The sequence below is a fragment of the Helobdella robusta genome, assembly GCF_000326865.2.
Source record: "Helobdella robusta unplaced genomic scaffold HELROscaffold_14, whole genome shotgun sequence".
In the NCBI taxonomy this organism is placed as follows: domain Eukaryota; kingdom Metazoa; phylum Annelida; class Clitellata; order Rhynchobdellida; family Glossiphoniidae; genus Helobdella; species Helobdella robusta.
Window position 1 is genome coordinate 3539863 of NW_008703782.1, and position 25959 is coordinate 3565821.

Here is a 25959-nt window from a genome sequence, read left to right on the forward strand (position 1 = left end):
ATATCCCATAGCATCGAATTTCGTTTAAAAATTATTTTTCGGACTACTAATTTTGAAAATTAATTTTTTAAAAGACAGTAATTTTAAATAAATTAAAGTTTTTGTATTGGCGATACTTTATATTGCTAAATGGTTGGCTCGACGGTCAATCTGGAGCCACAAAAAAAGAAATGTTTAAATTGATGACGAAATCATGAACATCTTAGAATATAAAAAAAAATAAACCAACAAAAAATGTTGATTGTTCAATCGAATTTATTTGACACTAAATGTTCGTAAATTTTGAAGTGAATTAACAAATAACTGCACTTGACTAAGCATTTTATAGTTTCAATTTCGAAACAATTTTTGTAATCAATCAAGTTTGCAAAATTTGTTCAACTTCAACATTTGACGTTAAGATTATAAAGAAATGCCTTGATTTAATTTACAAGCTGAAATTGATATTTACCAATTGAACAACCGACTAAATCAATTGAAATGACTGATAATTTGAATAATGTCATGTCATATCAAATAAGATTTCAATTACAAAAAGTCTGAAATATTATTTAATTGAAAATTAATCAATAATTCATAAAACAATTGTTTTATATTTGGAATTTTCGAAAAAGTAACAACGAGTTGTTATATCCTGGGCTGAATGGGCTTTCTTCGAATATCCATTTAATTATTCAACACTTCATAAATCAATTGTTTTCTATTTGGAATTTTCGAAGAAGTAACAACGGGTTGTTATTATATTCGTTGAATGGGCTTTCCTCGACTGTCCAACGATTGATCATTTTTCATAACTACAACATTTAGTAAAAAGCAAGTAAGTTTTTCATTTTCGAATGATTTTGAAAAAATTAACCACGAATCCCATTAAATTCATTTGATTTTAAAAGCGCGTATTGTTATTATACATTGTGCGTTTGTGTTATTGTTTCACTGTGTGTAGTTTTTGCACTTGTTTTCTATCTTTTAATAAATGTTTAATATTTCTTATTCATTATTTCTTCAAGTATTTATTACTGAATTAAATAGTTTATTAGAAGTATTTTTTATTAGTCACTTGAATTGTAAAACTAGCACGCGGGGGCTTCTGTGATGTGGGAGCGTGTGAACGTGTTAAATTTTATCCACTCAATAAAATGATGCCGAAATGAGTTCTAACAAGGAAAGTTAATGAACTTTGATAATCATTATGATGTTAGTGATTGCTGTGATGTCGTGAAACTCATGCTAATAAAGTCATTTTCAGGACCTCAGCTTATAATATTATGATATTATGTAACTTTATGCGTTGGCGCTCTATTTGGAAACCTATATAAGTTGGCATCAAATGACGTGGAGCGTATCATTAAAGAGTTTCCATCTCAGATTGCTAACATCGTTTTAGCCTTCGTTCAATTCAAGTTCGGACTTAAGTCAAGTGTAGGAAATTTTTGAAGCAGATTCAACTTCATTCAAAGTATCCCACAATAAAATGGCGTCATGCATAGAAATGATAATGATAAAGATGGCGCTGATTTCCACGGCCTCGATAACTGTGACCGCAGTGACCAGGCCCATAATGTCATCTCGTGTTCATAAACCACCACAATTTCAGTCGTCTCACAACAGAAAACGAAAAATGGTGGATGATGACGACAACGATTATGGGATTCCACGCAAAAGAATAAGGCTGGCATGAACGAAACGGGAGAATTAAACGCAATGTTTATAATTTTTGAACTTTTTTCCAACAATAAGCATGTGAAATTTCAAGTGAATATATAATAAAACTTTGTTTAATAAAACGCTGCCTAATTTTGAAACCCGAAGTGTCATTACATTTTGCTAGAGTAATGAATTTTGGACAAATTGTCCAAACGACTGATTAAATCATGCACATCTAAAATTATACAATACTGACAATTTAGCAAATAAACTGCTCAATAGATTTTAATTAGTCATCAAAGCTTATGATAGAACAATGATAATTGGGGCTACTTTACTTAACTGAACTTCAACCTCTCATTTAGAAGCTTTCAATTTCGAAACAATATTTGTGATCGCAAACGTTGGCTCATATTTTTTCAGCTTCAACATTCGACGTTATGATTGAAAAAATTGCCGGCATCATTTTTTTAATTTCAAAAAACAAAATCTTATGTGCATAGAAATAACAATGATGGCGCCGATTTCCACTGCCTCGATAACTGTGTCCGCAGTGACCATAATGTCATCGTGTTTATGAACCACCTCGATTTCAGTCGTCTCACAACAGAAAACGAAAAATGGTGGATGATGGTGACAACGATCATGGAATTCCACGCAAAAGAATGAGGCTGGCGTGAACAAGGCTGAAGAATAAAACACCATGTTTATAATTTTTAAACCTTTTATCAACAATAAGCATGTGAAATTTTGAGAAAATATATAATAAAACTTAAAACTTAACAAAAAGTGTTTTAATTTTGCAATTTTATTTTCACCCGACGTATCTCCTTTAATTTTTGATTTGATGTAGAGTGTTCACATACATTTTGGTAGCGTGACCGGTCAAAATGTCCCCGGTCAAAATGTCCCGGTCAAAATGTAAAATCAAATCAAGTATCAAGTATCAAGTTCATATATAAAAACAGTTTGTTGTTTTAAAAATCCAAAAGTTCACATATAAAAACAGTTTGTTGTTTTAAAAATGTTTAAAAAATCCAAAAGTTCACATATAAGTTCCCATATAAAAACAGTTTGTTGTTTTCAAACAGTCACAAAGCCTTCGTAGTTCAAATCAAGTATTCAAATGTTAGATAACATTGATGTTCAGCACTCTAGAAATATCAGTCAGATATTGCAGTCTTTCTCTGTTCGCATAATCCGAGACCATTGTGAACAGAGCCGAATCAATGTTTTTGTAAGTTTTCTTTTGTTTCCGTTGTTCACGGCCAAGTTCTCCTTGTCTCCGAAGCAGATACATGCTGTGTTGCTCGAGTTGTAGCTTCCTTGATAACATTTTAGCAGTCGGGTGGGCGATACCAACAGAGTTGTTGAACGCATTGTGCCACCCTTCCACTAAGTTATTGCTTCTTGGTTGTTTTAGGAGAACCTGACAGTGCTGGTTCCACATTGTTATTGGAAATCTTGGTGCTGCTCTTCGGTTTCTCCGGAGACGTCCGATAAAGTTGTCTTCGAAATAATCTACAATCGAATTTGGTAGATTGTAATCCGGACTATCGATCAGCGTTTCAAAGGTCTCTATGACGTCGTCAACGGGAACAAATGCCAGGGCGATAAGCTGTTTGACTTTTAGAGCAAACGCGGCATCTTGTTTTTATTGCCTCACTAATCCCACTTCCTTGCACATGCCTCAAAATACACTGCCCGAAGTGAAACAGACACCCAACAATTACAACAGTGGGAAATTTCGCCTGGAAGGCATGGATGGCAGCCAGCTCGAAATCAGTGACTAAAGTCTGAGGACTGCCGAGTTCACGAAGCGACGATACAAAATCAAGGAATCGACGGTAGACATCCTCACTTCGTCCTGGTAACAGTGCGTAAACGCAGGGATATGCACAATTTTTGTCCCATCCGTGTACCGTATACAGTTGATGAAACCCTTCAGGCGTCACGCGAAATGTTCCATCAGCAAACCAGCAAGCAGACTTCTGGAGAAATTGAAGATCCTCGTCAGCTGCAAAAATTACCATATCATCTCCTTCGTCTGTCCGCAGGAAACGATGTCCTTCATGCGTAAGTCGACAAATTTCATCGGTGGCAGCATTCTGTGAAGCTGCACGACGTCTTCTGACGTTTCGCGCCATGTAATATGTAATATCAAAAAATAGTTTGATTTATTAGGTAACAGGAATTACATCAATCAAGGTTTATCAAAGGTACGGGCAGAGCCGTACGCAAACAGCTAGTAACTTATATTATTATATTATTATTATAGCTATATTTTTCAAAATGACTTTTGGGCCATTTCTACATTTTGACATTTTGACCGGGGACATTTTGGCCGAGATATTTTGACCGGGACATTTTGACCGAGGACATTTTGACCTAGAACCTTTTGGTAGAGTAATGAATGTTTTGGACAAAACGTCCAAACGACTGATTAAATCATAAACATCTAAAATTATACAAAACTAACAATTTGGCAAATAAACAGCTCAATAGATTTTATTTAGTCTTCAAAGATTGTGTTATAGAACAATGATAAATGGAGCTACTTTATTAACTGAGCTTCAACCTCTCATTTAGTAACTTTGTATTTAGAAACAATATTTGTGATCGCTCACGTTGGCTCATATTTTTACAACTTCAACATTCGACGTTATGAATGAAAAAATTGCAGGCATCATTTTTTTAAATTCAAGTAACGAAAATTTTTCAATCAACCGGTGGATCTTGAAAAATTCTCAATTCTTCAACACAATTTTCCAATTTTAATTTAAAAATTGAACTTTAAACTTGAACTATACTTTGACAAAAAGTATCTGCGTCATAATATTATCACCTGAAGTCAATTTTTTTTCTACTCTTTTACAAATTATTTAAAAAATGAATATTATACATTTTATCTGTTTCAATTGAAACCACGAGCGGACCTTGATATCTTTAATGTATGTTTATTGATGCATATTTTAATCATTAAAATTTATTTAGTAATTTTTGTGTTAATTAATTACCGATGTTTAATGGTAGTTTCAATAATAAAAGAAGAGCACGGCACGTGAGGCGTTTGTGTTTTGCGCATGAGCGTGTAAACCTTTTGAATTTTATTCACCCAATAAAATTATTCTAGCAAAGAAAGTTAATGAACATTGTGATCATTATGATGTTAGTGATTGCAGTGATGTCATGGCACTCCTGTCAACTATGACATTTCCAGAAGCTCAATTCATGTTATTATGTATCTTTGGTGTAAAGAGACCTATATAAGGCTGCATCGAAGGTGGTTTTTTCATTAAGAGTGTCAAGACTGTATCTGTAATTCAACCAAGTCAAGTTTCAACACAAGTTAAGTGGTAGAAAAATTTTTTTGAAGGGGAAACTTCAACGTTATCTTCAGCAGCCACAACTCTCCCTAAGACAATGGTTTCATGGACAGATTCTGTTAGAGCGGTGGTGGTGTCCAATACAACAGCCTTGTCATCTGTGCCTGCAGTGACCGGTCCTACAATGTGGTTTTATTTGATTTTGAAAGCGCATATTGTTATTATAAATTGTGTGTTTGTGTTATTGTTTCTCTGTGTGTGTGTGCGTGTGTGGTTTTTTGCACTTGTTATGTATCTTTTAATAAATGTTTAATAATTCTTATCATTATTTCTTTAATTAATAACGAATAAATTAAATAGTTTATTAGAATAATTTTTTATTAGTAACTAGAATTTTAAAACTATCAAGCGGGGGCTTCTGTGATGTGTGAGCGTGTGAACGTGTTAAATTTTATCCACTCAATAAAATGATGCCGAATTGAGTTCTAACAAGTAAAGTTAATGAACTTTGATAATCATTATGATGTTAATGATTGCTGTGATGTCGTGACACTCATGCTAATAAAGTCATTTCCAGGACCTCGGCTTATAATATGATATTATGCAACTTTATGCGTTGGCGCCTAGCTTTCCTTCAATTCAAGTTCGGACTTAAGTCAAGTGTAGGAAGTTTTTGAAGCAGATTCAACTTCATTCAAAGTATCCCTCAATAAAATGGCGTCATGCATAGAAATGATAATGATAAAGATGGCGCTGATTTCCACGGCCTCGATAACTGTGACCGCAGTGACCAGGCCCATAATGTCGTCTCGTGTTTATGAACCACCACGATTTCAGCCGTTTCACAACAGAAAACGAAAAATGGTGGATGATGACGACAACAATCATGGAATTCCACGCAAAAGAATGAGGCTGGCGTGAACAAGACTGAAGAATAAAACACAATGTTTATAATTTTTAAACTTTTTTCAACAATAAGCATGTGAAATTTTAAGCAAATATATAATAAAACTTTGTTTAATAAATGTTGTTTAATTTTGCAATTTTATTTCGACCCCACGTATCTCATTTAATTTTTGATTTGATGTTGTAGAGTGTTCAAATACATTTTGCTAGAGTAATGAATGTTTTTGACGAAATGTCCTAACGACTGATTAAATCATGAACATCTAAAATTATACAAGACTAACAATTTGGCAAATAAACTGCTCAATAGATTTTATTTAGTCTTCAAAGATTGTGTTATAGAACAATGATAAATGGAGCTACTTTACTTAACTGAGCTTCAACCTTTCATTTAGTAGCTTTCAATTTCGAAACAATATTTCTGATTGCTCACGTTGGCTCATATTTTTTCAACATTCGACGTTATGATTAATAAAATTGCATACAACATTTTTTTAAATTCAAATAACAAAAATTTTTCAATCCATCGGTAAATCTTGACAAATTCTCAATTCTTCAAACGCAATTTTCCAATTTTAATTTAAAAATTGAACTTTAAACTTGAACTTTACTTTGAAAAAAAATATCTGCGTCATTATATTATCACCTGAAGTCAATTTTTTTCTATTCCCTTACAAATTATTTAAAAAATGAATATTATACATTTTATCTGTTTTAATTGAAACCACGAGCGGACCGTGATAACTTTAATGTATGTTTATTGATGCTTAATTCAATCATTAAATATTATTTGATAATTTTTTTATTAATTAATTACTGATGTTTAGTGGTAGCTTTAATAATAAAAGAAGAGCACGTGAGGCGTCTGTGTAGTGCGCATTTGCGTCTAAACATGTTGAATTTTATTCACCCAATAAAACTATTCTAGCAAAGAAAGTTAATGAACATTGTGATCATTATGATGTAAGTGATTGCTGTGATGTCGTGGCACTCCTGTCAACCATGACATTTCCAGAACCTCATTTTATGATATTATGTATCTTTGGTGTTAAGAGATCTATATAAGACTGCATCGAATGTCGTAGTTTCATTAAAAATTGTCCAGCCTGTAATTCAACCAATTCAAGTTTGAACACAAGTTAAGTGGAGTAATATTTTTGAAACGGCACTTCAACATATCTACAGCAGCTAACACAAGACAATCTTACTAAGACAATGGTTTCATGGACAGATTCTGTTAGAGCAGTGGTGGTGTCCAATCCAACAGCCTTTTCATCTGTGCCTGCATTGTCCGGACCTATAATGTGGTCGCGAGTGTGCGATGATTCAGCACACTCCTTATCGTCTACAAAATTAAACGTAGCCGATTTAAATTTTTCAGACTGGCTGACGTTCGCAGAAAATTTTGCAATTGTGTGGCAAACGGATACGGTAACAGCAGTTATGGCGCTGATGCCAATGGAAATGTCATCCGTAGCTGCAGTGGCCGGGCCAGTAATGTCTTCGAAGGTGTTTGAGACGTCATCACGACTTTCATCGCTTCACAGCAGAAGAGTGGAAAGTAGAAAACGAAAGCTAAATGATGACTACAATGGTAATCCATATAAAAGAATAAAATTGACAACACCAACGTAAATGAATAGATAATCAAAACAGGGGAGGGACGCAAAGTTTATAACTTTTTTCAACCTTTCATTTATATTGTCTTAATGTGGAAAATATTTAAAAAAAAATAGAACATGTTGTGAGTGTTTTGTTTTAAATTTTAATTTGACTTTTTGGAACATTTGAAAATTTGGAACAAAATGTTTAAATTGATGATGAAATCATAAATATCTTAAATTATAAAAAAAACCAATAAACCAACAAATAATGTTGGTTAATTGATTTATTAATTAGTTAGTGCTCAATCGAATTTGAAATTTAGATGGATTCTGGGGTGAGCGATAAGGATGCATATCCCGTAGCATCGAATTTCGTTTAAAAAATGTTTTTCGGACTACTAATTTCGAAAATCAATTTTTTATATAATATAAATTGTAAATAAATTAAAGTTAATGTAGTGGCGATAATTTATATTGCTAACTGGTTGGCAGGACGGTCAATCTGGCGCCACAAAAGAAGAGGACGTGGGTGCCGTCGTCGCCCATCGAAGCGGCTCCACCAGAACCAGATGGACCGTTGTGCTATGTAATTGAACCACAAACTCCGGGCAGCAGTCATGATTTCGGCAAAATATCCGTCTTCAAAATTCACTAATTTTTTGGCAAAGCTTTACATTAGTGCCTCAAAGCAAACGAAATTCAAGTTAATAAGTATAAGTGAGAGTATGTTAAAGGGTAAATATGTCTAAAAGTGAATTGATATTAAGACTATTAATTATAACTGTTAAAATTTTTAATGATTTAAAGTGAAATACTGAAAATAATTTTTAAATATTGTAAATTAAAACATTTTTTTAACAGTCATCATTTATTTAATATTTTTATAGTGTTAAAGTCGTAATTTTGGCATGCTTTTAAAAAGAAAGTTTTTACATTGTAGGGCTGTAGGCATTAAAGTAAACCCCCATGCTTGCCTGGTTATGTGCAGTTGACATTGAAATAAACTTCCATGTATTTATTTGCACGACCTTTAACATTTAAAACTTAACATGAGGCATTAAAAAAACTTAAAGCATATATTTGCATGAATTTTAACATAGCGTTATTAACATAAATTCACTTTTTCGACTTTTTGAAACATTTCGCCAAAATTATTAAAATTTTGAATAAAATGTTAAATTTGATGTTGAAATCATATACATTTAAAATTTAAAAAAACTAATGACCCAACAAAAATGTTGATTGTTCAATCGAATTTATTTAACACTAAATGTTCGTAAATTTTAAATCGAATTAACAAATAACTGCACTTGACCTCTCTACTAAGCATTTTATAGTCTCAATTTCGAAACCATTTTTGTAATAATTCACGTTTGCAAAATTTGTTCAACTGCAACATTTGACGTTAAGATTACAAAAAAATGTCCACATCATTTTCTTCAAGTATAATGAACATGCAAATTTGATTAAGCTTTGGTTTAGTTTACAAGCTGAAATTGATATTTGTCCATTGAACAACAGACTAATTCAACTGAAATGACTGATAATTTGAATGAAGCCATGTCATATTAAATAAGATTTTAATTGAAAAATAAGTCTGAAATATTATTTAATTTAAAAATTAATCAATACTTCATAAATCAATTGTTTTCTATTTAAAATTTTCTTAGAAATAACAACGAGTTATTATTATTTTGGTTGAATGGTCTTTCCTGGAATGTCCAACGATTGATCATTTATCACAACTACTACATTTAGTAAAAATCGGGGTAAATTTTTCCAATTTTCGAAAGATCTTGAAAAAATTAACTAGCTGTTTAAATAAAAAAATTTTTTAAACCACGAGTCCCATTAAATTCATTTGATTTCAATTCAATGTCTTAAGTTAATAACTTGAAAGAAACATAAATCAATTAAAAAAGCACTGTTGCACTTTTTCCTCGGTTCAGTGGTATCAACCGCACTCAAACAGCGTATATTATCTATGAATATATGCCATACGACGTTAGGCGGAGTTTTTTCATCACATTTGAACATTGCTATACAACTTTTTGATTTAATTTCATGTTTGGTTTCAACCGTTTATGGAGATCTCTTGAAATTTTGATGATTCTTATATTATTTCTGTTTTGATTGTACCATTGTGTCAATCAGGCCCAGACGGATGAAATAATGATAAGGTCAGGAATAAATTTTAACTAAGCTCTGCATTTTCAAATGGGCGAAACAAAATTTTATAATACTAAGGGCAATTTTTTAAGTAAACTTGTCGTTAAACCAAAAGTCCAGATTCTATCATGTAAATAGGGCTAACGCCATCTTAATGGTCTCACTCTTAATGTGTTAAACAACGACCCAGGCTAATCATACACTTAAGTAGTTTTATTTTTTTAAAGTTCGGTCACCAAAAAATAAATTACGATGAATAAAATTCATGTGTATTATAATTTATAATTGAAAAATTCAATTAGTCATAATGTCATTGAGTGACAACGTTAAGTTATGGGGATCAGTAGCACATGCCAATGAAGCCGGTCCCTATCATGTTGGTCTTGATGCATTTCTTGTCGACCGGACACGTTGTTTCCTGGATAGAACATAACAATAATAACAATAACTATAATAATAATCATATTTATTAGTTATTAATATACTATTCATAATATATTATATATTATCATTATTAATTAATATTATGAATATAATCGAAATAATCCTTATAATTTTTCTTTCATCCTAAGTGTTATTTGTATTGTTCCTCATAATTCCACAAGTAAAATATTTATCCTGTTGTTACTACAACTACAACAACAACAACTAATACTACTACTCTGGCTGCTGCTACTACTACTGCTACTACTACTACTGCTGCTACTACTGTTATTATTATTATTTTTCATTGTTTTTTGATCTTATTAAAAAAAATTTCCATTATTATTATTATTATTAACTTTGCATGGGTCAACGCAGGAGCAGGTCTGGCAGTTGTTGGGGTCCCTGATGTAGCCACTCACCGAACATTTGTCAGCGCACGTGACCGCCGGACAGGAAGTGACTTAGAATAGGTTTTTTTATTATTATTTTTATTATTAAAAATGTTTTTAAAAATTTACTCATTAATGATATTTTTATTAACACACACGCAACACACACACGCAACACACACACACACACACTCTCTCTCTCTCTCTTTTTCTCTCTTTTTCTTTTTCTCGTTCTCTTCCCCTTTAATTTGGATAACCCCATCCCCCGACGTACATGGTTCACAGACGGCAGATTTGAGTCCGCAGGGAGTGAACGTGCAAGTTGGAATGGGCTTGATTGTGCACATCTGGCCTGCAGGGCATAGAAATTTCTGAATGATATGTTTGGAATCAAATTATAATATTTTATAATTATAATAAAATAATTATTATCATAATTAGCTAACGTCAGTGGGGCAGCCAGACAGATCTTGGACGCACGAGCATTCGTAAAACTTCTCAGTGCCTTTGAAGTGGACTGGGTACGGATTGTTGTACTTCACACACTCTGGACAGGCTGAATATATTTGTTTGTTCGTTTGTGTGTTTTTGTGTGTAATGTGTGTGTGTAATAATGTGTGTGTGTGTGTGTGGCGTGTGTGTGTGCGTGTGTTTGCCAGTGTTTAGGAACGTATGTCTGTTTTTGACTGTTTATTTTTGTGTTTATAATGAATAAACTAGTCGAAAGGTTGAAAATTGATGATCTCTTCTCTGTTTTTTTTTTCTATGCTGTATCGTTGTTACGTTTGCTCATTTTGTAATTTATTCTTTCATTCATTTCTTCATTTATTGATTCATTTATTGATTCATTGATATATTCATTCACTGACTCAATTCATTCATTCATTCATTCATTCATTCATTCATTCATTCATTCATTCATTCATTCATTCATTCATTCATTCATTCATTCATTCATTCATTCATTCATTCATTCATTCATTCATTCATTCATTCATTCATTCATTCATTCATTCATTCATTCATTCATTCATTCATTCATTCATTCATTCATTCATTCATTCATTCATTCATTCATTCATTCATTCATTCATTCATTCATTCATTCATTCATTCATTCATTCACATTTATTCATTCATTCATTCATTCACATTCATTCATTCACATTCATTCATTCATTCGTTCATTCGTTCGTTCGTTCGTTCGTTCATTCGTTCATTCTTTCATTCGTTCATTCGTTCGTTCCTTTATTTATTCATTCATTCATTCATTCACTCTTTCATTCATTCACTCACTCATGCAACTGACCACAAGCGATGACTTGAAGCACGCTGACCGCAATTATTACCCTTGCAAACATCTAAAAACAAATTTAATGAATGAACGACGAAATTAATGAATGAATGAAGGAACGAACGAACGAATGAATGAATGAATGAATGATCGAATGAATAAAATTAATATTAATTATATTCATTAATATTAAATTAACAAAAATAAAAACATTAAAAGTAATAAACAATAACAAACCGTGAAAGAGTTAATTCAGCACAAAATGAATTTCTCGTACTGATGAAATGCAGTTTTCTTGATGACTTTTATACCATTCAAACCTACCGCTACATCTACTCTTTCTCTATCTCTCTCTCCCTCTTTCTCTCTCTCTCTTTCTCTCTCACTCTCTCTCATTCTCTCTTTCATATAGATATTTTTCAACATAAATTTTATTTCTTTTTAATTACTTTATATTTTTTACGATTAATAGTTTAACATTTTTAATAAAGATGGAAAAATTATCGGTAGAATTATGCGAAGAATAAAAAAAACCATTCTAGTTGGGCGGGGTTGCTCTAATCGCCATCATCGTCGTCGTCATCATCATCGTCATCATCATTGTCGTCATCATCATCATAATCATCATCATCAGTAGCTGCACAGTGCATTTGTTAACATTATCATTGCTACCATCATCATCATTAATTTAAACAAACGCCATCAGCATCACCATTTTTTTCATCATCATCATCATTATCATCATCATCAACATTTCCATCATTATCATGCTCATCACCGATACAATCGTTATCATCAATGTAATTTTCATATCGTTATCATCATCGCCTTGGTAGTCGATTTATCATTAAAAAATTTACGTCCATATTTCATTATCATTGTTTTTGTTATCATCATCAACATCATCATCACCATCATCTTCATCCTCGCCATCCTTCTTCTCCTCCTCATCAACATCCTCATTATCATTATCATCATCGCTACCATCATCATCATCATTCTCATTATCATCATCATCGTCATCCTCCTGCCTATCATCATTCTCATTGTCACCATTACCACCATCATCACCACCATCGTCATAATCATCATCATAATCTTCATCATCAGTTCAGTATCTGCAAACAACGCAGCATCATCATCGTCAGTGGTAAAGAAATCAAAAAATAACATAACGTCACGACATGCTACATGCTGCAGATGTCATGTTATTCAATACATACATCATATACGTACAATACAGACATAATACATATGTATATAATTATATGCATATATTTATACGTATATATTTATATGTATATATTTATATGTAGATATTTATATGTAGATATTTATATGTATATATATATAGAGAGAGAGTGATATATATATATATATATATATATATATATATAATTATTTATTTTTATATCATTGAACCGCGACCTTTGCAAAACAGCTTGCTAGGTCATAACAATGGATTATGTTATTTATATTTACTATAATAAAAAAATTTTATTAAAAGGAAAATAAGAAGCGGTATAAATGATGACAATAAGAAAAAGGTGTGTATATATTCAATAAATAAATAAATAAATATATATATATATATAAACGTTAATATATATATATATATATATATATATATATATATTACTTTCAATAAATTACAGTTTTAATTGATTTTGTAATAATAAATTCGGTTTTGTAGTATTATGTTTAGATTTTGTTCATGCGACCGTCATGAAGCTTCGGGACTGCCACACTATCTACCCAATTACATATTTTTGAATTTTTGTAATGATAGGTATGTATATGTATATGTATGTATCATCATATATGGAGAAATATAACTTAATTTGCGTTCGAGATTGCTTCAATTGTAATCTACGACTTTATGGGTTGGGCGAAAAAATTGGCTTGGATTTAATCTAGAAAGTGAAAGCCCAAGCACCCAGACACTTATTTCTATCTCTATCCTAACTTTCATTATATATTTATTACAGGAAAGTTAATGCTAATCACATATCATTTCCTTTTTTAATGCAATTGCTTCACATACATCAACGACACACACACACGCACATATACATTCATACACACACACATACACACTTACATATACACACACTCATACACACACATATAAACATACATTTACTCATACACACGCACACACACACATATACACATACACACTTTTACACACGCACACACACACATATACATACACACATACACACACAAACACATAGCATTGTATGAGATGAGATCAGGTCTCTTGACATTTAAACCTGACTGGGCGTATCCAAACATGAAGCCACAACGCCGATCTGAACGAGCAGATTTTTTACTTTAAAAATATCTCTACGACGATGATCGTGATAAATCTGATAATATCAAAGATCACATCGATTAGATTATGACGAAGAAAATGATGATAATGATGTGTATGTATGTGTGTGTGTGTGTGTGTGTGTGTGTGTGTGTGTGTGTGTGTGTGTGTGTGTGTGTGTGTGTGCGTACGTACGTGAAATGCACTTCGTTTGCAATTAATTATTAAATAACTTTTATTTTAGTAACAAATCAAATGTTTGGATAATTTTTTTTATTTACATAAAAAGAAATGTTGTAACTTTGGTAGTGTTATTACATTATTACATATTGTTTAGTACAATTTTTAATCTTATTAATTATTTACAATTTTGTCATTATCACAAATGGAGGTGGGTGGGAAGTGTGATGACTTCATGCTTGCTACAGTAAATTGTATAAATGCTAGGTATAATTTCACGAGAAACATCATGTGAATTTGCGTTTGAAATTGCCTTGGATGTAATCTAAAAAGTAAATACAGAATTGAAGATCAACAAAATCCAGTGAGGCACCTCGACGTTGTACATTTACGTTGCCTGAATTTTATTTCTTGTGGTGTTTTCTTTTAATCTTTATTAAACCGACTTTCTTTCTTTTTTATCACCTATCGTTAATAATGAAAAATGTTTTAATAGTTCAAATTAAAAAAATTATTATTATATTGAATTAAAAAAGTTATTTTTTTACTTATTTTTAATTAACGTTTGTTTGACTATCGGAAACTGAATTTATTGAGGACTCTGGGAAGAATTAGGAACATGTCCGTTTTTTATTTTTCATTTTTAAAATATTTTTTAATACCGTGTTTTTAGGAAGATAAATATGTGTAGTGATATGCAACCATCTTTAATACTGAAAATAAATGACAAAAATTTAAGTCGGATAGGACTCAGTAATTTTATTGTAGACAAGCAATTAAAATAAAATTAATTATTTAAATAATGTTATGTTAGTTATGTTGAAGTAAAATTGCATAATTTTTTTATTATGTTTCATTTTAATACTAAGAAACAATTAAATTGACTGATTTCAAAATTTTTTTTAAATATTTTTCATTTATCAGGGATATTTTAGAAAAATTATGTGGCAAAAGTTAAAAATTTTTTTGGGTCTCGATGCCCAAAGCCGGTAATTTTACCTGGAGTTGGAGTCGAAATTTTTCTGAGGGACGGGAGTCGTATATATTTCATCCGACTGACGCCCTACTCTGTTTTTAAATTTTATTTTAATCGCCAGTCTACAATAAAATTACTGAATTTAACCGACGGAATCTATTTACCTCTAACAACTCTGTTCGGTAATGTTTAAAGTATCCGAAGAATTTAGGTAATGTTTGCACAAATTACCCGACTAAATGTTTTAATACTTTAATTAAATTTTTAAACTTTAATGAATGTTATTAAATGAATTTCAATGAATTTTTTAAAGGAATTTTGTCATTTTAACCGATTACAAATATTGTTTTGAAGTTGGAACTAACTCAGTCATTTGCTAATGTGCTCTAAAATTTAAAAATATTTTTTGAAATAAAATCTACCGAACAATCAGTATATTTGTTATCATATTGGTTTGTATTAATTTAGTTTACATTCAAATGAATTCGCTCTACGTTCGCCAACGTTCTAGCGGAAAGTTTGAGAGGCCCACACAGTAAACTTATAAAATTAAAATAAAAAATCTTTTTATAAAGAAATATTCAACTCTTCTTCGACAATAAACTAAACGCTAAATTTATTTCAGAACTACTAAATAACCCGAAGTTCAGACTGTAATGGTACTTCGAAATTTGACGTTAGGTTATTTATTGGTCCGAACAAAGATGCATAATAGCACAGACCTACAAATGTGTTTGCTAAATTACTCCCTTACTATGCAATTTCTAACATAATATTATACAATATATTCTTCGTTACAATTAAAGTTAGCAATATTGATTACATTTATTATCAATAATAATTACAATTATTGTTGGCAATAAGTTTAATAATTCGGCAGAAAAAGTTTACTTGGAGTAACATATTTGATTTGACATTATTTTCTGCTACGTACATTCACACAAATCCGATCCAACTCAAATATTCATATTCAAATCTGCTGTTAAATGAAATGAATGATTGAATTGCCATTTTTTTAACCTTTTTAAAACCGACACATAAGGATGAACAACAGAGCACTCCGATTTCCAAAATTGAAAGTGCGTGATGGAGGGAAGTATTCAGACACGGATTCAATTGGTAACTTGGAAACAAATGAATTTTCTAGTCAGTCCTGTTATTTTATTTTTCGGCTTTGTACGGATTTTTCAGTAAAAAATTCAAAATATTTATAATTGTTTCAAATGATTTTTATAAAAATTTGCCGTCGTAACCCAATTCTCTCTTAACGTCTCATTCATCTTTTCGAGAATGTGGGAGTCACGTTAGGCTAAATAAAATTCTCAGTTAATTTGCGAGCCTTTAATTTTCGTCCTCTTATCACAAATATTTTAAACTAAAATATTGTATAAAAATTCGCACCCAAAAGCTTCTAAAACAGTTGCATACAGCCTTTATAAAAATACTTATTTTATTGAAAGTCGTAGCCTATAGCATAATTAATTATTCAAGTTAACATGTATCAGACAACTGATAACAACTCTAAATGTATTTTTCTATATCAATTTTTCATTTAATTATTCATTTAGATATACAAGAAATTTTTCGTTATTCTCAATTATTTCTTGACGTGGATTCGTTGAAACTTGTGCAGCATCGCAAGCTCACCTCATCCAAGCACCACATTACGGCACAAAGTTTGAGACAAACTATTCATAGGTGTAAAATGGAAGGATGAATGGAACAAGCCGGTGAACCTCCTACTTGCTCAAAGTAATTAAGAAAACAGTAAAAAAATGATAAAGTCAAAGTGGAAACAACATGATAATAATCAAAAAATTACAAATTAGCAACTCTAAAATAACTCATTTATGAAATCGCAATAAAACGGATAATGATACATATACAGCGAAAGCAGAAGTCACTATAAAGATCAATCAGCGATCTACACGATTGCTAAGAACCAAAACGTTGTAACTATACGATATCAGTTATAATACCACCCATTTTCCAGATTTTATTGTAAGTTATATGCACGAAAACAATTACCTTTTTCAGATTTTAACTAATTCAAATTAATTTCATGAAAACAAATAAATTTTTTTAAAGATGAATCAGTTTTATCTTATAAACCTTATCAAATTCCACAAATTATTAAATGCTAAATCAAAACGTTACTGTCAGTAGCACAATTAATTGTGCAAGAATCAAGATTATCACATGAAAACAAAAGACGTGTTTGTGAACACATTTATTCAAATTTGTGACCAAGGTAAAGGTTAAAATATAATTTGATTGACATTTTATAAAATAAAACCCCAATACCATTGTTTAAAGTCATCAATTAATTAAGGTAAAATAAAGTTCTTCATTGTACAGATGATTATAAACCACAAATCTTTAATGAAGCCATCAGTTCATCATCAGCCTTGGTTCACCTGGTGAGTAATGAAAAAACCAGCAATTTAACAAACACTTAAAAAAGCTAACACATAAAATTAAATTTATAAAAATTAAATCAAACGTGAATAAGATAAATCTAACATTAAGTAAAACATCAAAAATTAAATTTGGCATATTTATTCAACACAAACTGCACCAACGGACTAAAAGTTATAAAATTTATGCATGCAATTGTTTGACAATGTTTACTACTTGGAATTGAAACTGGGTTCCTTAACAATTATGCCTTATTTATTCAATAAAAGATTCAAAATCTGTAGACCTAAAGAATCTATTAACTCTATCAATAAATGAATCAGACAGAGATAATAATCCAGATTTTCAAAAATAACTACAAATATTTGTAACTATTATCCCAGCATGAATGAAATGTTATAAATTATTTACCGTATGTATGTAGGGTTTGGTGTAAAAACTAAATAAATTATAACAAAAAATTAATATTGGTAGTATTTAATACAATAATAACAATATTAATAAACAAGAAAAAAATGAACACAGAACAAACAAGAAAAACAATACAGACTCTAATAAGCTATCAGCAAAGGGGACGCATCCCCACCATGTTCTCAGTAGCTGTGGTTGGCAGTTCGACCACTTTTTTCAGAAGATCAGTTAATGGAGAGAGACATGAACAACAAACTCCAAATGGTGAAAGTAGGATGTAGAAAAAGGCAAGCAGAAATCCCAAGGGCCATGCTAGAAATATTAGTATCAAGAACCATAAGATGGCATAACAAAGATCAGGACATCCAGCCATCTCTAAATACAAAAAAAAATATCAATTAATAAGAAAATACATTTAATTTTTAATAATATGAAATAAGAACTATAAAAGTAGTTTATATAAGATATTTAATAACTAATTTAATTTTAATAGCTTTCGTTTTGAATTTATTTAGATTTAGCTGTATTAGCATATGAATTATAAATTTTCAAAATATGTTAGTTTTTTTTTTAGGTAAAAAAAAATTTTAAGTTAAATTCGTGGTTCTGTTTCCAACTTTGAAAACAAATATTTTCTTTTCGTAAAATACAATGAGAATTTAATAAAATTTTAGTTTATAAAAATGTAGCCGTAAAATTAGGCGTAAAAATAAAAACTAAAAAAGGCCGTTCCAGCTGGCCACATTGAAAATAAAAATTAATAAAATTTAAAATAGGTGGTTGGCTCAATCAAACATAGTTTCCAGAATGTATTAAAGTAAAAAAATGTTTAAAAAAGCAAGATATACCTTTCTGTTTGAGATAATTGAATTCAGAAAAAAAATGTTAGCTTCCAAAAGTACAATCGGCGATCAAATGAACGAAAGCGAGCACCGAATCAAGCCGAATTTAAAGAAATGCAGACGACAGCCACAATTTCGAAATTAGAAGTTTAAAAGTATGGAAAAACAAAACAATTTTATTTATTCAATTTCAACAATCAATCAAATTTGTATAGCCCAATTTATAAAAATTGGGCTATAAAGAAAGTAGAATATAACATATATTATATATATATTATTATATATTATATTATATAACAAATTATACAACATAATAAGATATATTATATATATGTTATATTCTATATATACGACTGGACTAACCCAAAGTTCGTATAACAAACAATTATGAAAAAGTACAAAAAATTAAACAAAATTAAAAAACTAAATAACAACAAATTTAACAAAATGAAATAAAAATTATATATTATATTATGAAAAAGAAAATGAAAAAGCATTTTCAGTCCTGTTTCTCCGCCTATCGGGGATGATCTTCCAAAGGATAAAAATGTCTCAATTTTATAAGATCGCTCCAATTTTATAACATTTTGTGGCAGTTATAGGATTAAAATTAATTTGGAAGAAAATTGGCGTTTTATTTAAAAAAAATATTGGCGGGCGGGCAAAAATTTTTTAAAGGACCTTCATTCAAGCGTCAAATATATAAATTAATAAATTTTATTTTTAAACGTTCTTAATAATAATAATAATAATAAAATAATAAAATGATAAAAAAAAGTTATTTGTGCAGCGCCCTACGCATAGCGTCAGAGACGCCAGGATAAACAACGTCAGCACGGCCAGCAAAGGCCCGTTCGAATAGATGCTATTCCAATCTCTTCTTAAACATTTCTATCGATGTTTGTTGACGGATGATGAGTGGCAAAGTGTTGATTAACAGATGAGCGAAAGCGAATGAGTTTGTGAAGATATGGTGGTTGAGTGCTGTTCTTTCAAGTTAACATTGATTTATTGCCAACGTTTTATATTATAAGCATTAATTAATTATACGTGTGTGGTTTAGTTATTTATTTATTTTTTTTTTTGAAAAGTTTATCTGGTCAGCCAATTATATTTTAGAGTTATTGCATGTTTGCTTAGACGGTAGACGTGCCAAGTCGTTGTGGCGTGGTGACCTAGTTCGAACGCTATCAACCCGAAGCTCATAACGTATTATATGACTTGAGAGCGCAATGCCATTGATAGCGCGTAATTACGAAATGCAATAATTTAATTCCAGACGACAAAAAACAATGAATAAACCCAGAAAAACAAATTTAATTATTTCATTTAACAAGTTTAGAAGCGGAGTTGAATGTGGAAAAATAATAAACCCATGCAAAAAGTTTTCACATTTTTTTATGTTGACAATGATTTTATTCTCATGAAACATTTTGATGTGAAAGATTGAAGCAACTACACATTATAAACTGCCGCGATATATCCAGCTGATACACTCAATAGATCCGTGTTTAATAAAATAATAATAAAAATCATTCAAAGACATCAGTCAATTCGAATTAAAATATTTAGCTTCTTTTTCAAAAATTTCTACGAAAAACACGAAGTTTCATAAAGTGTTGGTGGCTCCTTGAAGTTCAGCAAATCAGCATTGTTTACTTTCGGCATATCACTTAGTGCTTTAAGACTGTAATAGCGCTGTGGTGAGTTGTGGATGTTGTTCAAGCAAGGATGGTCGTGATGGTAGATCTTTTGCTGATCTGCCAGCATCATGTTCTCAGTTTCTATAACGTTTGCAACATCCAGGAAGGAATCATCCAATCCAAGGACGATCGGCGGAGACTGAAATGCTTTCCTGGAGACCTTACTGGACATGCAGCTGCTTTGATATGTTGCCGGTCTTATATTGTTGTTGTTGTTGTCGTTGTTGATTGAATTGTTGACGCAGTCCCTTGAGTCTAGAACAAGCCAGTTATTGTGCAAAGGTTGGCTTTCGGAGTTCATGGCGTTGAGTCGTGTCATCTGAATGGATGGTGGGTATGTGCTGTTGGTGCTGCTGTTGGAAGTTACTGGAACCTGGAACCTCGGTTGTATTTGCTGTTCCTTGGGTGAGCTGTAACCACCAGAGAATGGGTTGTTTTGACGTTGCCTGCGATTTTTGTGAAGGTTTGTGGTGACAGTGGAAAATATCTGATTATTTTTATTTGATGGATTGATGAACATAATAAATAAAAAAAATCATGCCGGCATCTAGCTATTTTTAACAAATTTATTTTGTTTGAACTTCTAATTCATCATTATTTTATAAATCAACAAAAAACAACAATCCCAAATAAAAAATTAATTGATTTCGAATGATGCAATAATTTCATAAAAATAAGAACAGGAACGATAAAAACTCTAAAAATTTTGAGGAAAGGATTATATGATATCTTAAAGAAATAAATTGAAAGGATTTCAGATGTGACATGCTCCATTTTAGTTTTCTTTATCATTCCTCTCTTCTTTTGTATTCGCATAACAAAATAATAATGGAACAATCGAATGTTTGATATCTTCGTTTGTATGGCTCTGGCATTTTTACCAACCGTTGTTGTAATATAACGCGACATCAAACATGTGTGTTTAGGTGAGCATGTGTGTGCATTTTAGAGTTAGTGGATTTCATTAAATTATTTAACCACTTTTTAGATATTTTTCTTTTGAAATAATAAAGAGTGAAACTTGAAAATGAATTTAATAAAAAAAAATTAATGACCGTTTGAGATAGAGCGTGATGAGGCATAAGAGGAAGCCTCCGATCACGATCCCCATGGCAACGCCTATAGAAACGGCTAGCAACACACCTTCAAACATTCATTTCATCTATTATTCAATTTTTTTCATTATGTTATTTTTAAAATTAGTTTGTATTTTGGGTCAAATCTTTTAAAAATGGTATTTAAAAACAAAGAATTTTTTCCAATTTATGCAAGCAGCATTTAGTCGGTGAGGTGACACCATGTCCACGGATTTATTCATTCATTATTGGTGATCGGTTTCAAATTTAGTAAATTTTATATTTTATTTTAATCTGTCAATTTTTTAAAATATAAATTTATATTCTAAAATAAATAATAAAAAATAACCAAATGGAAATGAATCTTCGGCATTGAACATTTGACCAAGACTCCAGCTGTTGAAAGAATCTGAAAAAAATAGTTCGAGAAATGTGTAGCAATTAAATATTTTTTCAAAATGAATTCTGAATGACTGAAACAAAATAAACAATCGTTGAATATTTGCAAAATTTTCATGAAGAATTATTTCCAAATAATGTACAGTAGGGAGCACAGAACGAACCAGAGTAACCCGCGGAACAGTTGCCAACTTCTCCCGACCACTCGTTGCCCCTGCAGACCAGGTGCCACTTCTGTGAGGTGCTGTTGCAACGAACTATCAAACTGTCCCCTGTCTTCTGCTGCCAGCTGTTTGCCGAAGCTCTCAACGTTGGACATCCTACAACTGTTTCGCATTATTTTTTGTTTAGTTCGTTGTTAAAGGTCATTTGTAGAATCAACGCTGTCATAGTTGTGAAGTTAAAAAAAATTCAAAGTTCATAATAGTTCGACGAAGTTAAAACAAAAATAAAGTTTTCAAAAGTTCGAAGTGCGACTACTTTTACGTCAATGGCAGTCAATATTGTAGATGCAAACAGTTAATCAGTGAGTCAGTAATCAGTTGTTCAATATGGACTCAATTCTATTCATTGTCAGTGTCAGTGGCACTGCTGCTGCTGTGTGCTGTAACTTTTTGGTTTTAACTCATAGGCAATTATTGCTTGCATTTTTGAAGTGATCATTTGAACATGAACTTCATGAAGTTCAAAAAAATTCAAGACAATAGTAAAGTTCAGAAAGTTCGAACGTCACAACTATGGCCACTGTTATATTATTAAACCGATAAATAGCTTAACTTTGTTTTTTATTAGGTAAAAGGCTTATTTATTTGTAATTAGATTCATTTGAAAATTTAGAATTCTAACTTTTATTAAACTTTTCAAATATTTTAAACAAAGACATCAAAAGATAGAATGATCAAATGAAAAAGAATTTACCAAAACAAATTTTTTTAACTTTTATAATAATTGCAATGTTAACTACGATTCAATGGATATCATAACCTAAGCACGTAATATTAAACAAGTAGCAACAGCGTTCAACACTTCACCATTGAACTCCAAGATAAAAATTCCGAGCTCTCTCAGCATGTGAACATCTGTAAATTCAATTCGGATGATGTGGAAGTTGGTAAGCATGAGATGGTGGTCCCTGGTGGCATCGTTCTGGCAGACCGTAATGGATCGCTTGCCTTCCGCACCATCTACCACAAAACCTATCTCGAAACAGGCTTTGTTGTTGGTGGTGGTGTGCAGGATGGCGTTACTACTACTGGAATCGTCCGCACCGTACTGGTACAACTGCTTGTTGAGACTGTACGACGACTTTGGTCTGCTCCAGTTTTGTTTGTTCTGCTGCTGACCAATAATGTCGTTTGATATTTATTGCTATTAAAAACAATAACATTCTATCATTTTGATTTTTAAACCTCTTTTTTCACACATTCCAAAAAAATACGTGTCACTTTCTCCATGTTCAACACGCTTATACTTATCTTAAAATACAAATTAGCTGAGATATGTAGTATCAAAAGTGCCTGTTTTATGTGCGAGTATGAGCAGACACAAACAACTAAAAGATTATTAAACAGAGCAAGGAATCACGTTGAAATAAAAAAATCTTAAGCAAGCACTGAAACCTTATAAAGTTTTAATGAAAAGATTTCCATATATTAATTGTTATTTTTCAAATAACCTCAAATTTTTTGTACAATTGTTGCAGCACGCTATGCATGGTCAAGTTAATTCTCTGTCCAGGGAGGGCCTCGATGACCCACGGACATTTGGTTTCCGATGACTGGTCAGTTGATGCAATCACGTGACTGATAATATAACCGTGGTTGAGATTTGTAATCTTTTGATAAGAAGATTGCAAACATGCTGTTTGGTTAGGAGCTATCACTGTATGGGTGGTTGAATAATGGGTTGGTTGGTTGATTGGTTGGATAGTTAGTCAGTTGGTATGTTAGCTGAATGGTTGGATGGTTAGTTTTTGTTATGGTTCTATCTTAATTGTAGTTATCTGGTTTATTTTTCATTTGAAATTTGTTAAATGGCTTGTTAATACAGTTTCGTATTGAATTAAATCACGCCAAATTGAATTTATATCAATAATTATGGATAACAACTCTTGAAATCTATTAAAATATAAGGCTAATAAGAAAACACTTGAATAACAATATTAAATTTTCTAATCAACTTATATAAGTATCAATAACAACAGCTACAACAACAACAACAACAACAACAACAACAACAACAACTACTACTACTACTACTACTACTACTACAACAACAACAACAACAACAACAACTACTACTACTACAACGACAACAGCAGCAGCAGCAGCAGCAACAACAACAACAACAACAACTAACAACCCGGTAAGCAGAGGTAAGTAACTTCGAGATAAGATGTGAAGTCGGAAGGGCATGGATGGGTCTTGTAAAGGTCAGGGTCAGGAACCTGGTTTACCATGTTTTATACTACTATTACTACTGCTACTACTACTACTACTACTACTACTACTACTACTACTACTACTACTACTACTGCTGCTACTACTACTACTACACTACTACTAATAATAGTAATAATATTAAATAATAACAATGAGAATAATAATAATGGCGGCGCGATGGTGTAATGATTAGGTGCCTGGCATTGTTGACGCAGTGTCCGGGTTCGAATGCAAAAAAGATCCCAGCCTATCACATGCATGCAGTTTGGTGATGAGATAATGATGTGATGACGAATACGGTGGTGATAATGATAGTATGATATAATGGGGTTTGGACGGAAGTGACGACAATGACGTCATGAAGATGCTAATATGGTGACGGTAACTTAATGATGAGAGGATAATGATGATAGTGACGTAATGATGATTAGGACATGAGTGAGTTAATGACAAAAAGAAAGGAGTCAGTGAGAAGATGAGGAATTATTGAAAACAACGGTGGAAGTGTGATTGATGTTCAGCGTTCCGATTCTGACCATCCTGATGTATTATACAAAATTATGATGAATGTAGTGATGTCTCGGATGATGGAGATGATGATGATGGGGATGATGATGATGGAGATGGAGTTGATGATGATGGAGATGATGATGGTCGTGATAACGTTTATCTTACATGATGATGATAAAGTAGAGGAGAAGACGACGATGGTGATGAAGATGATGATGGTGATAACTTTCATTTTACACGATGATGTCAGAGGCGATGATGATGAGGATGAGGAAGAAGAAGATGATATAGATAAAATCCCCATCTATCACGTGAAATGCGTGAGATACTTGTGTGTGTTTTTGCTGTGGAAAAAACTTTGAAAAAATACCTAAAAGAGAATAGTAGATAAAAGATATCATAGAAATGTGTCGACCAGAGATACTTGTGTAAAAAAAATTGGATATCAGAAATAAGTAGACCAAATATATACGTAGAAAAATGAATTAATAACCAAAGGCGACTGACCTGGAAAAGGCAAAAGTCTCTTCCGGCGCATTTGTGGTTCATGAAGTTGGTGACGTCAATGCTGCAACCCTGTTGACCGTAGTTGCTCTTCATACATCTGCCCACATTCATCCGTCCGTATCTTTGGTAGGGGGTGGTGGGGGTGAATTATTGTTTTGAGGGTTTTCTTGATGAGAGTGACTAAGAAAATGAAAAAAGTAGAGAGAGAGAGAGAGAGGGGCATAAGAAGAGAGATAACAAGGAAAAAGAGTTATAAAATAATGGTAGAAGGTGTGATCACATAACACGTGATAGCGTTACAAATTGTATTTGGCGTGATAATATAGCATGTGGTAAACTAAGAAATTGCACTTTTTCATTAATTTTTCATAGTGCAAACCTGTCAGACTTACATGTTATTTTACAGTTGTAATTAATCTTT

The 25959-nt window shown here is 31.7% G+C and overlaps 3 protein-coding genes across 3 annotated transcripts in view; 1 reads left to right on the forward strand and 2 right to left on the reverse strand.

Moving 5' to 3' along the window:
* Positions 1 to 7091: 7091 nt before the first annotated feature.
* HELRODRAFT_169034 (hypothetical protein) lies at positions 7092 to 8135 on the forward strand (the record flags this gene model as incomplete). The annotated part of the gene is made up of 2 exons (XM_009014867.1): positions 7092 to 7507; positions 7973 to 8135. 2 exons carry the CDS (start codon positions 7092 to 7094, stop codon positions 8133 to 8135), a joined length of 579 nt encoding a protein of 192 aa, XP_009013115.1.
* A 1854-nt stretch (positions 8136 to 9989) lies between these two features.
* HELRODRAFT_169035 (hypothetical protein) lies at positions 9990 to 11825 on the reverse strand (the record flags this gene model as incomplete). Its single annotated transcript, XM_009014868.1, has 5 exons — positions 9990 to 10067; positions 10432 to 10535; positions 10739 to 10835; positions 10911 to 11020; positions 11774 to 11825. The coding sequence occupies 5 exons, from the start codon at positions 11823 to 11825 to the stop codon at positions 9990 to 9992; spliced, it is 441 nt and encodes a 146-aa protein (XP_009013116.1).
* An 8376-nt stretch (positions 11826 to 20201) lies between these two features.
* HELRODRAFT_190717 (hypothetical protein) overlaps positions 20202 to 25959 on the reverse strand; it is a gene marked incomplete at its 5' end in the record, with an annotated part of 7167 nt that continues 1409 nt past the window's right edge. The window contains 9 exons of the mRNA XM_009014869.1: positions 20202 to 20924; positions 20979 to 21051; positions 21661 to 21748; positions 22031 to 22090; positions 22245 to 22406; positions 23112 to 23418; positions 23756 to 23857; positions 24464 to 24526; positions 25539 to 25659. Of these exons, the coding sequence (XP_009013117.1) occupies positions 20493 to 20924; positions 20979 to 21051; positions 21661 to 21748; positions 22031 to 22090; positions 22245 to 22406; positions 23112 to 23418; positions 23756 to 23857; positions 24464 to 24526; positions 25539 to 25659 (1408 nt within the window). The 3' untranslated portion in view covers positions 20202 to 20492. The remainder of the gene's footprint in view (positions 20925 to 20978; positions 21052 to 21660; positions 21749 to 22030; positions 22091 to 22244; positions 22407 to 23111; positions 23419 to 23755; positions 23858 to 24463; positions 24527 to 25538; positions 25660 to 25959) is intronic.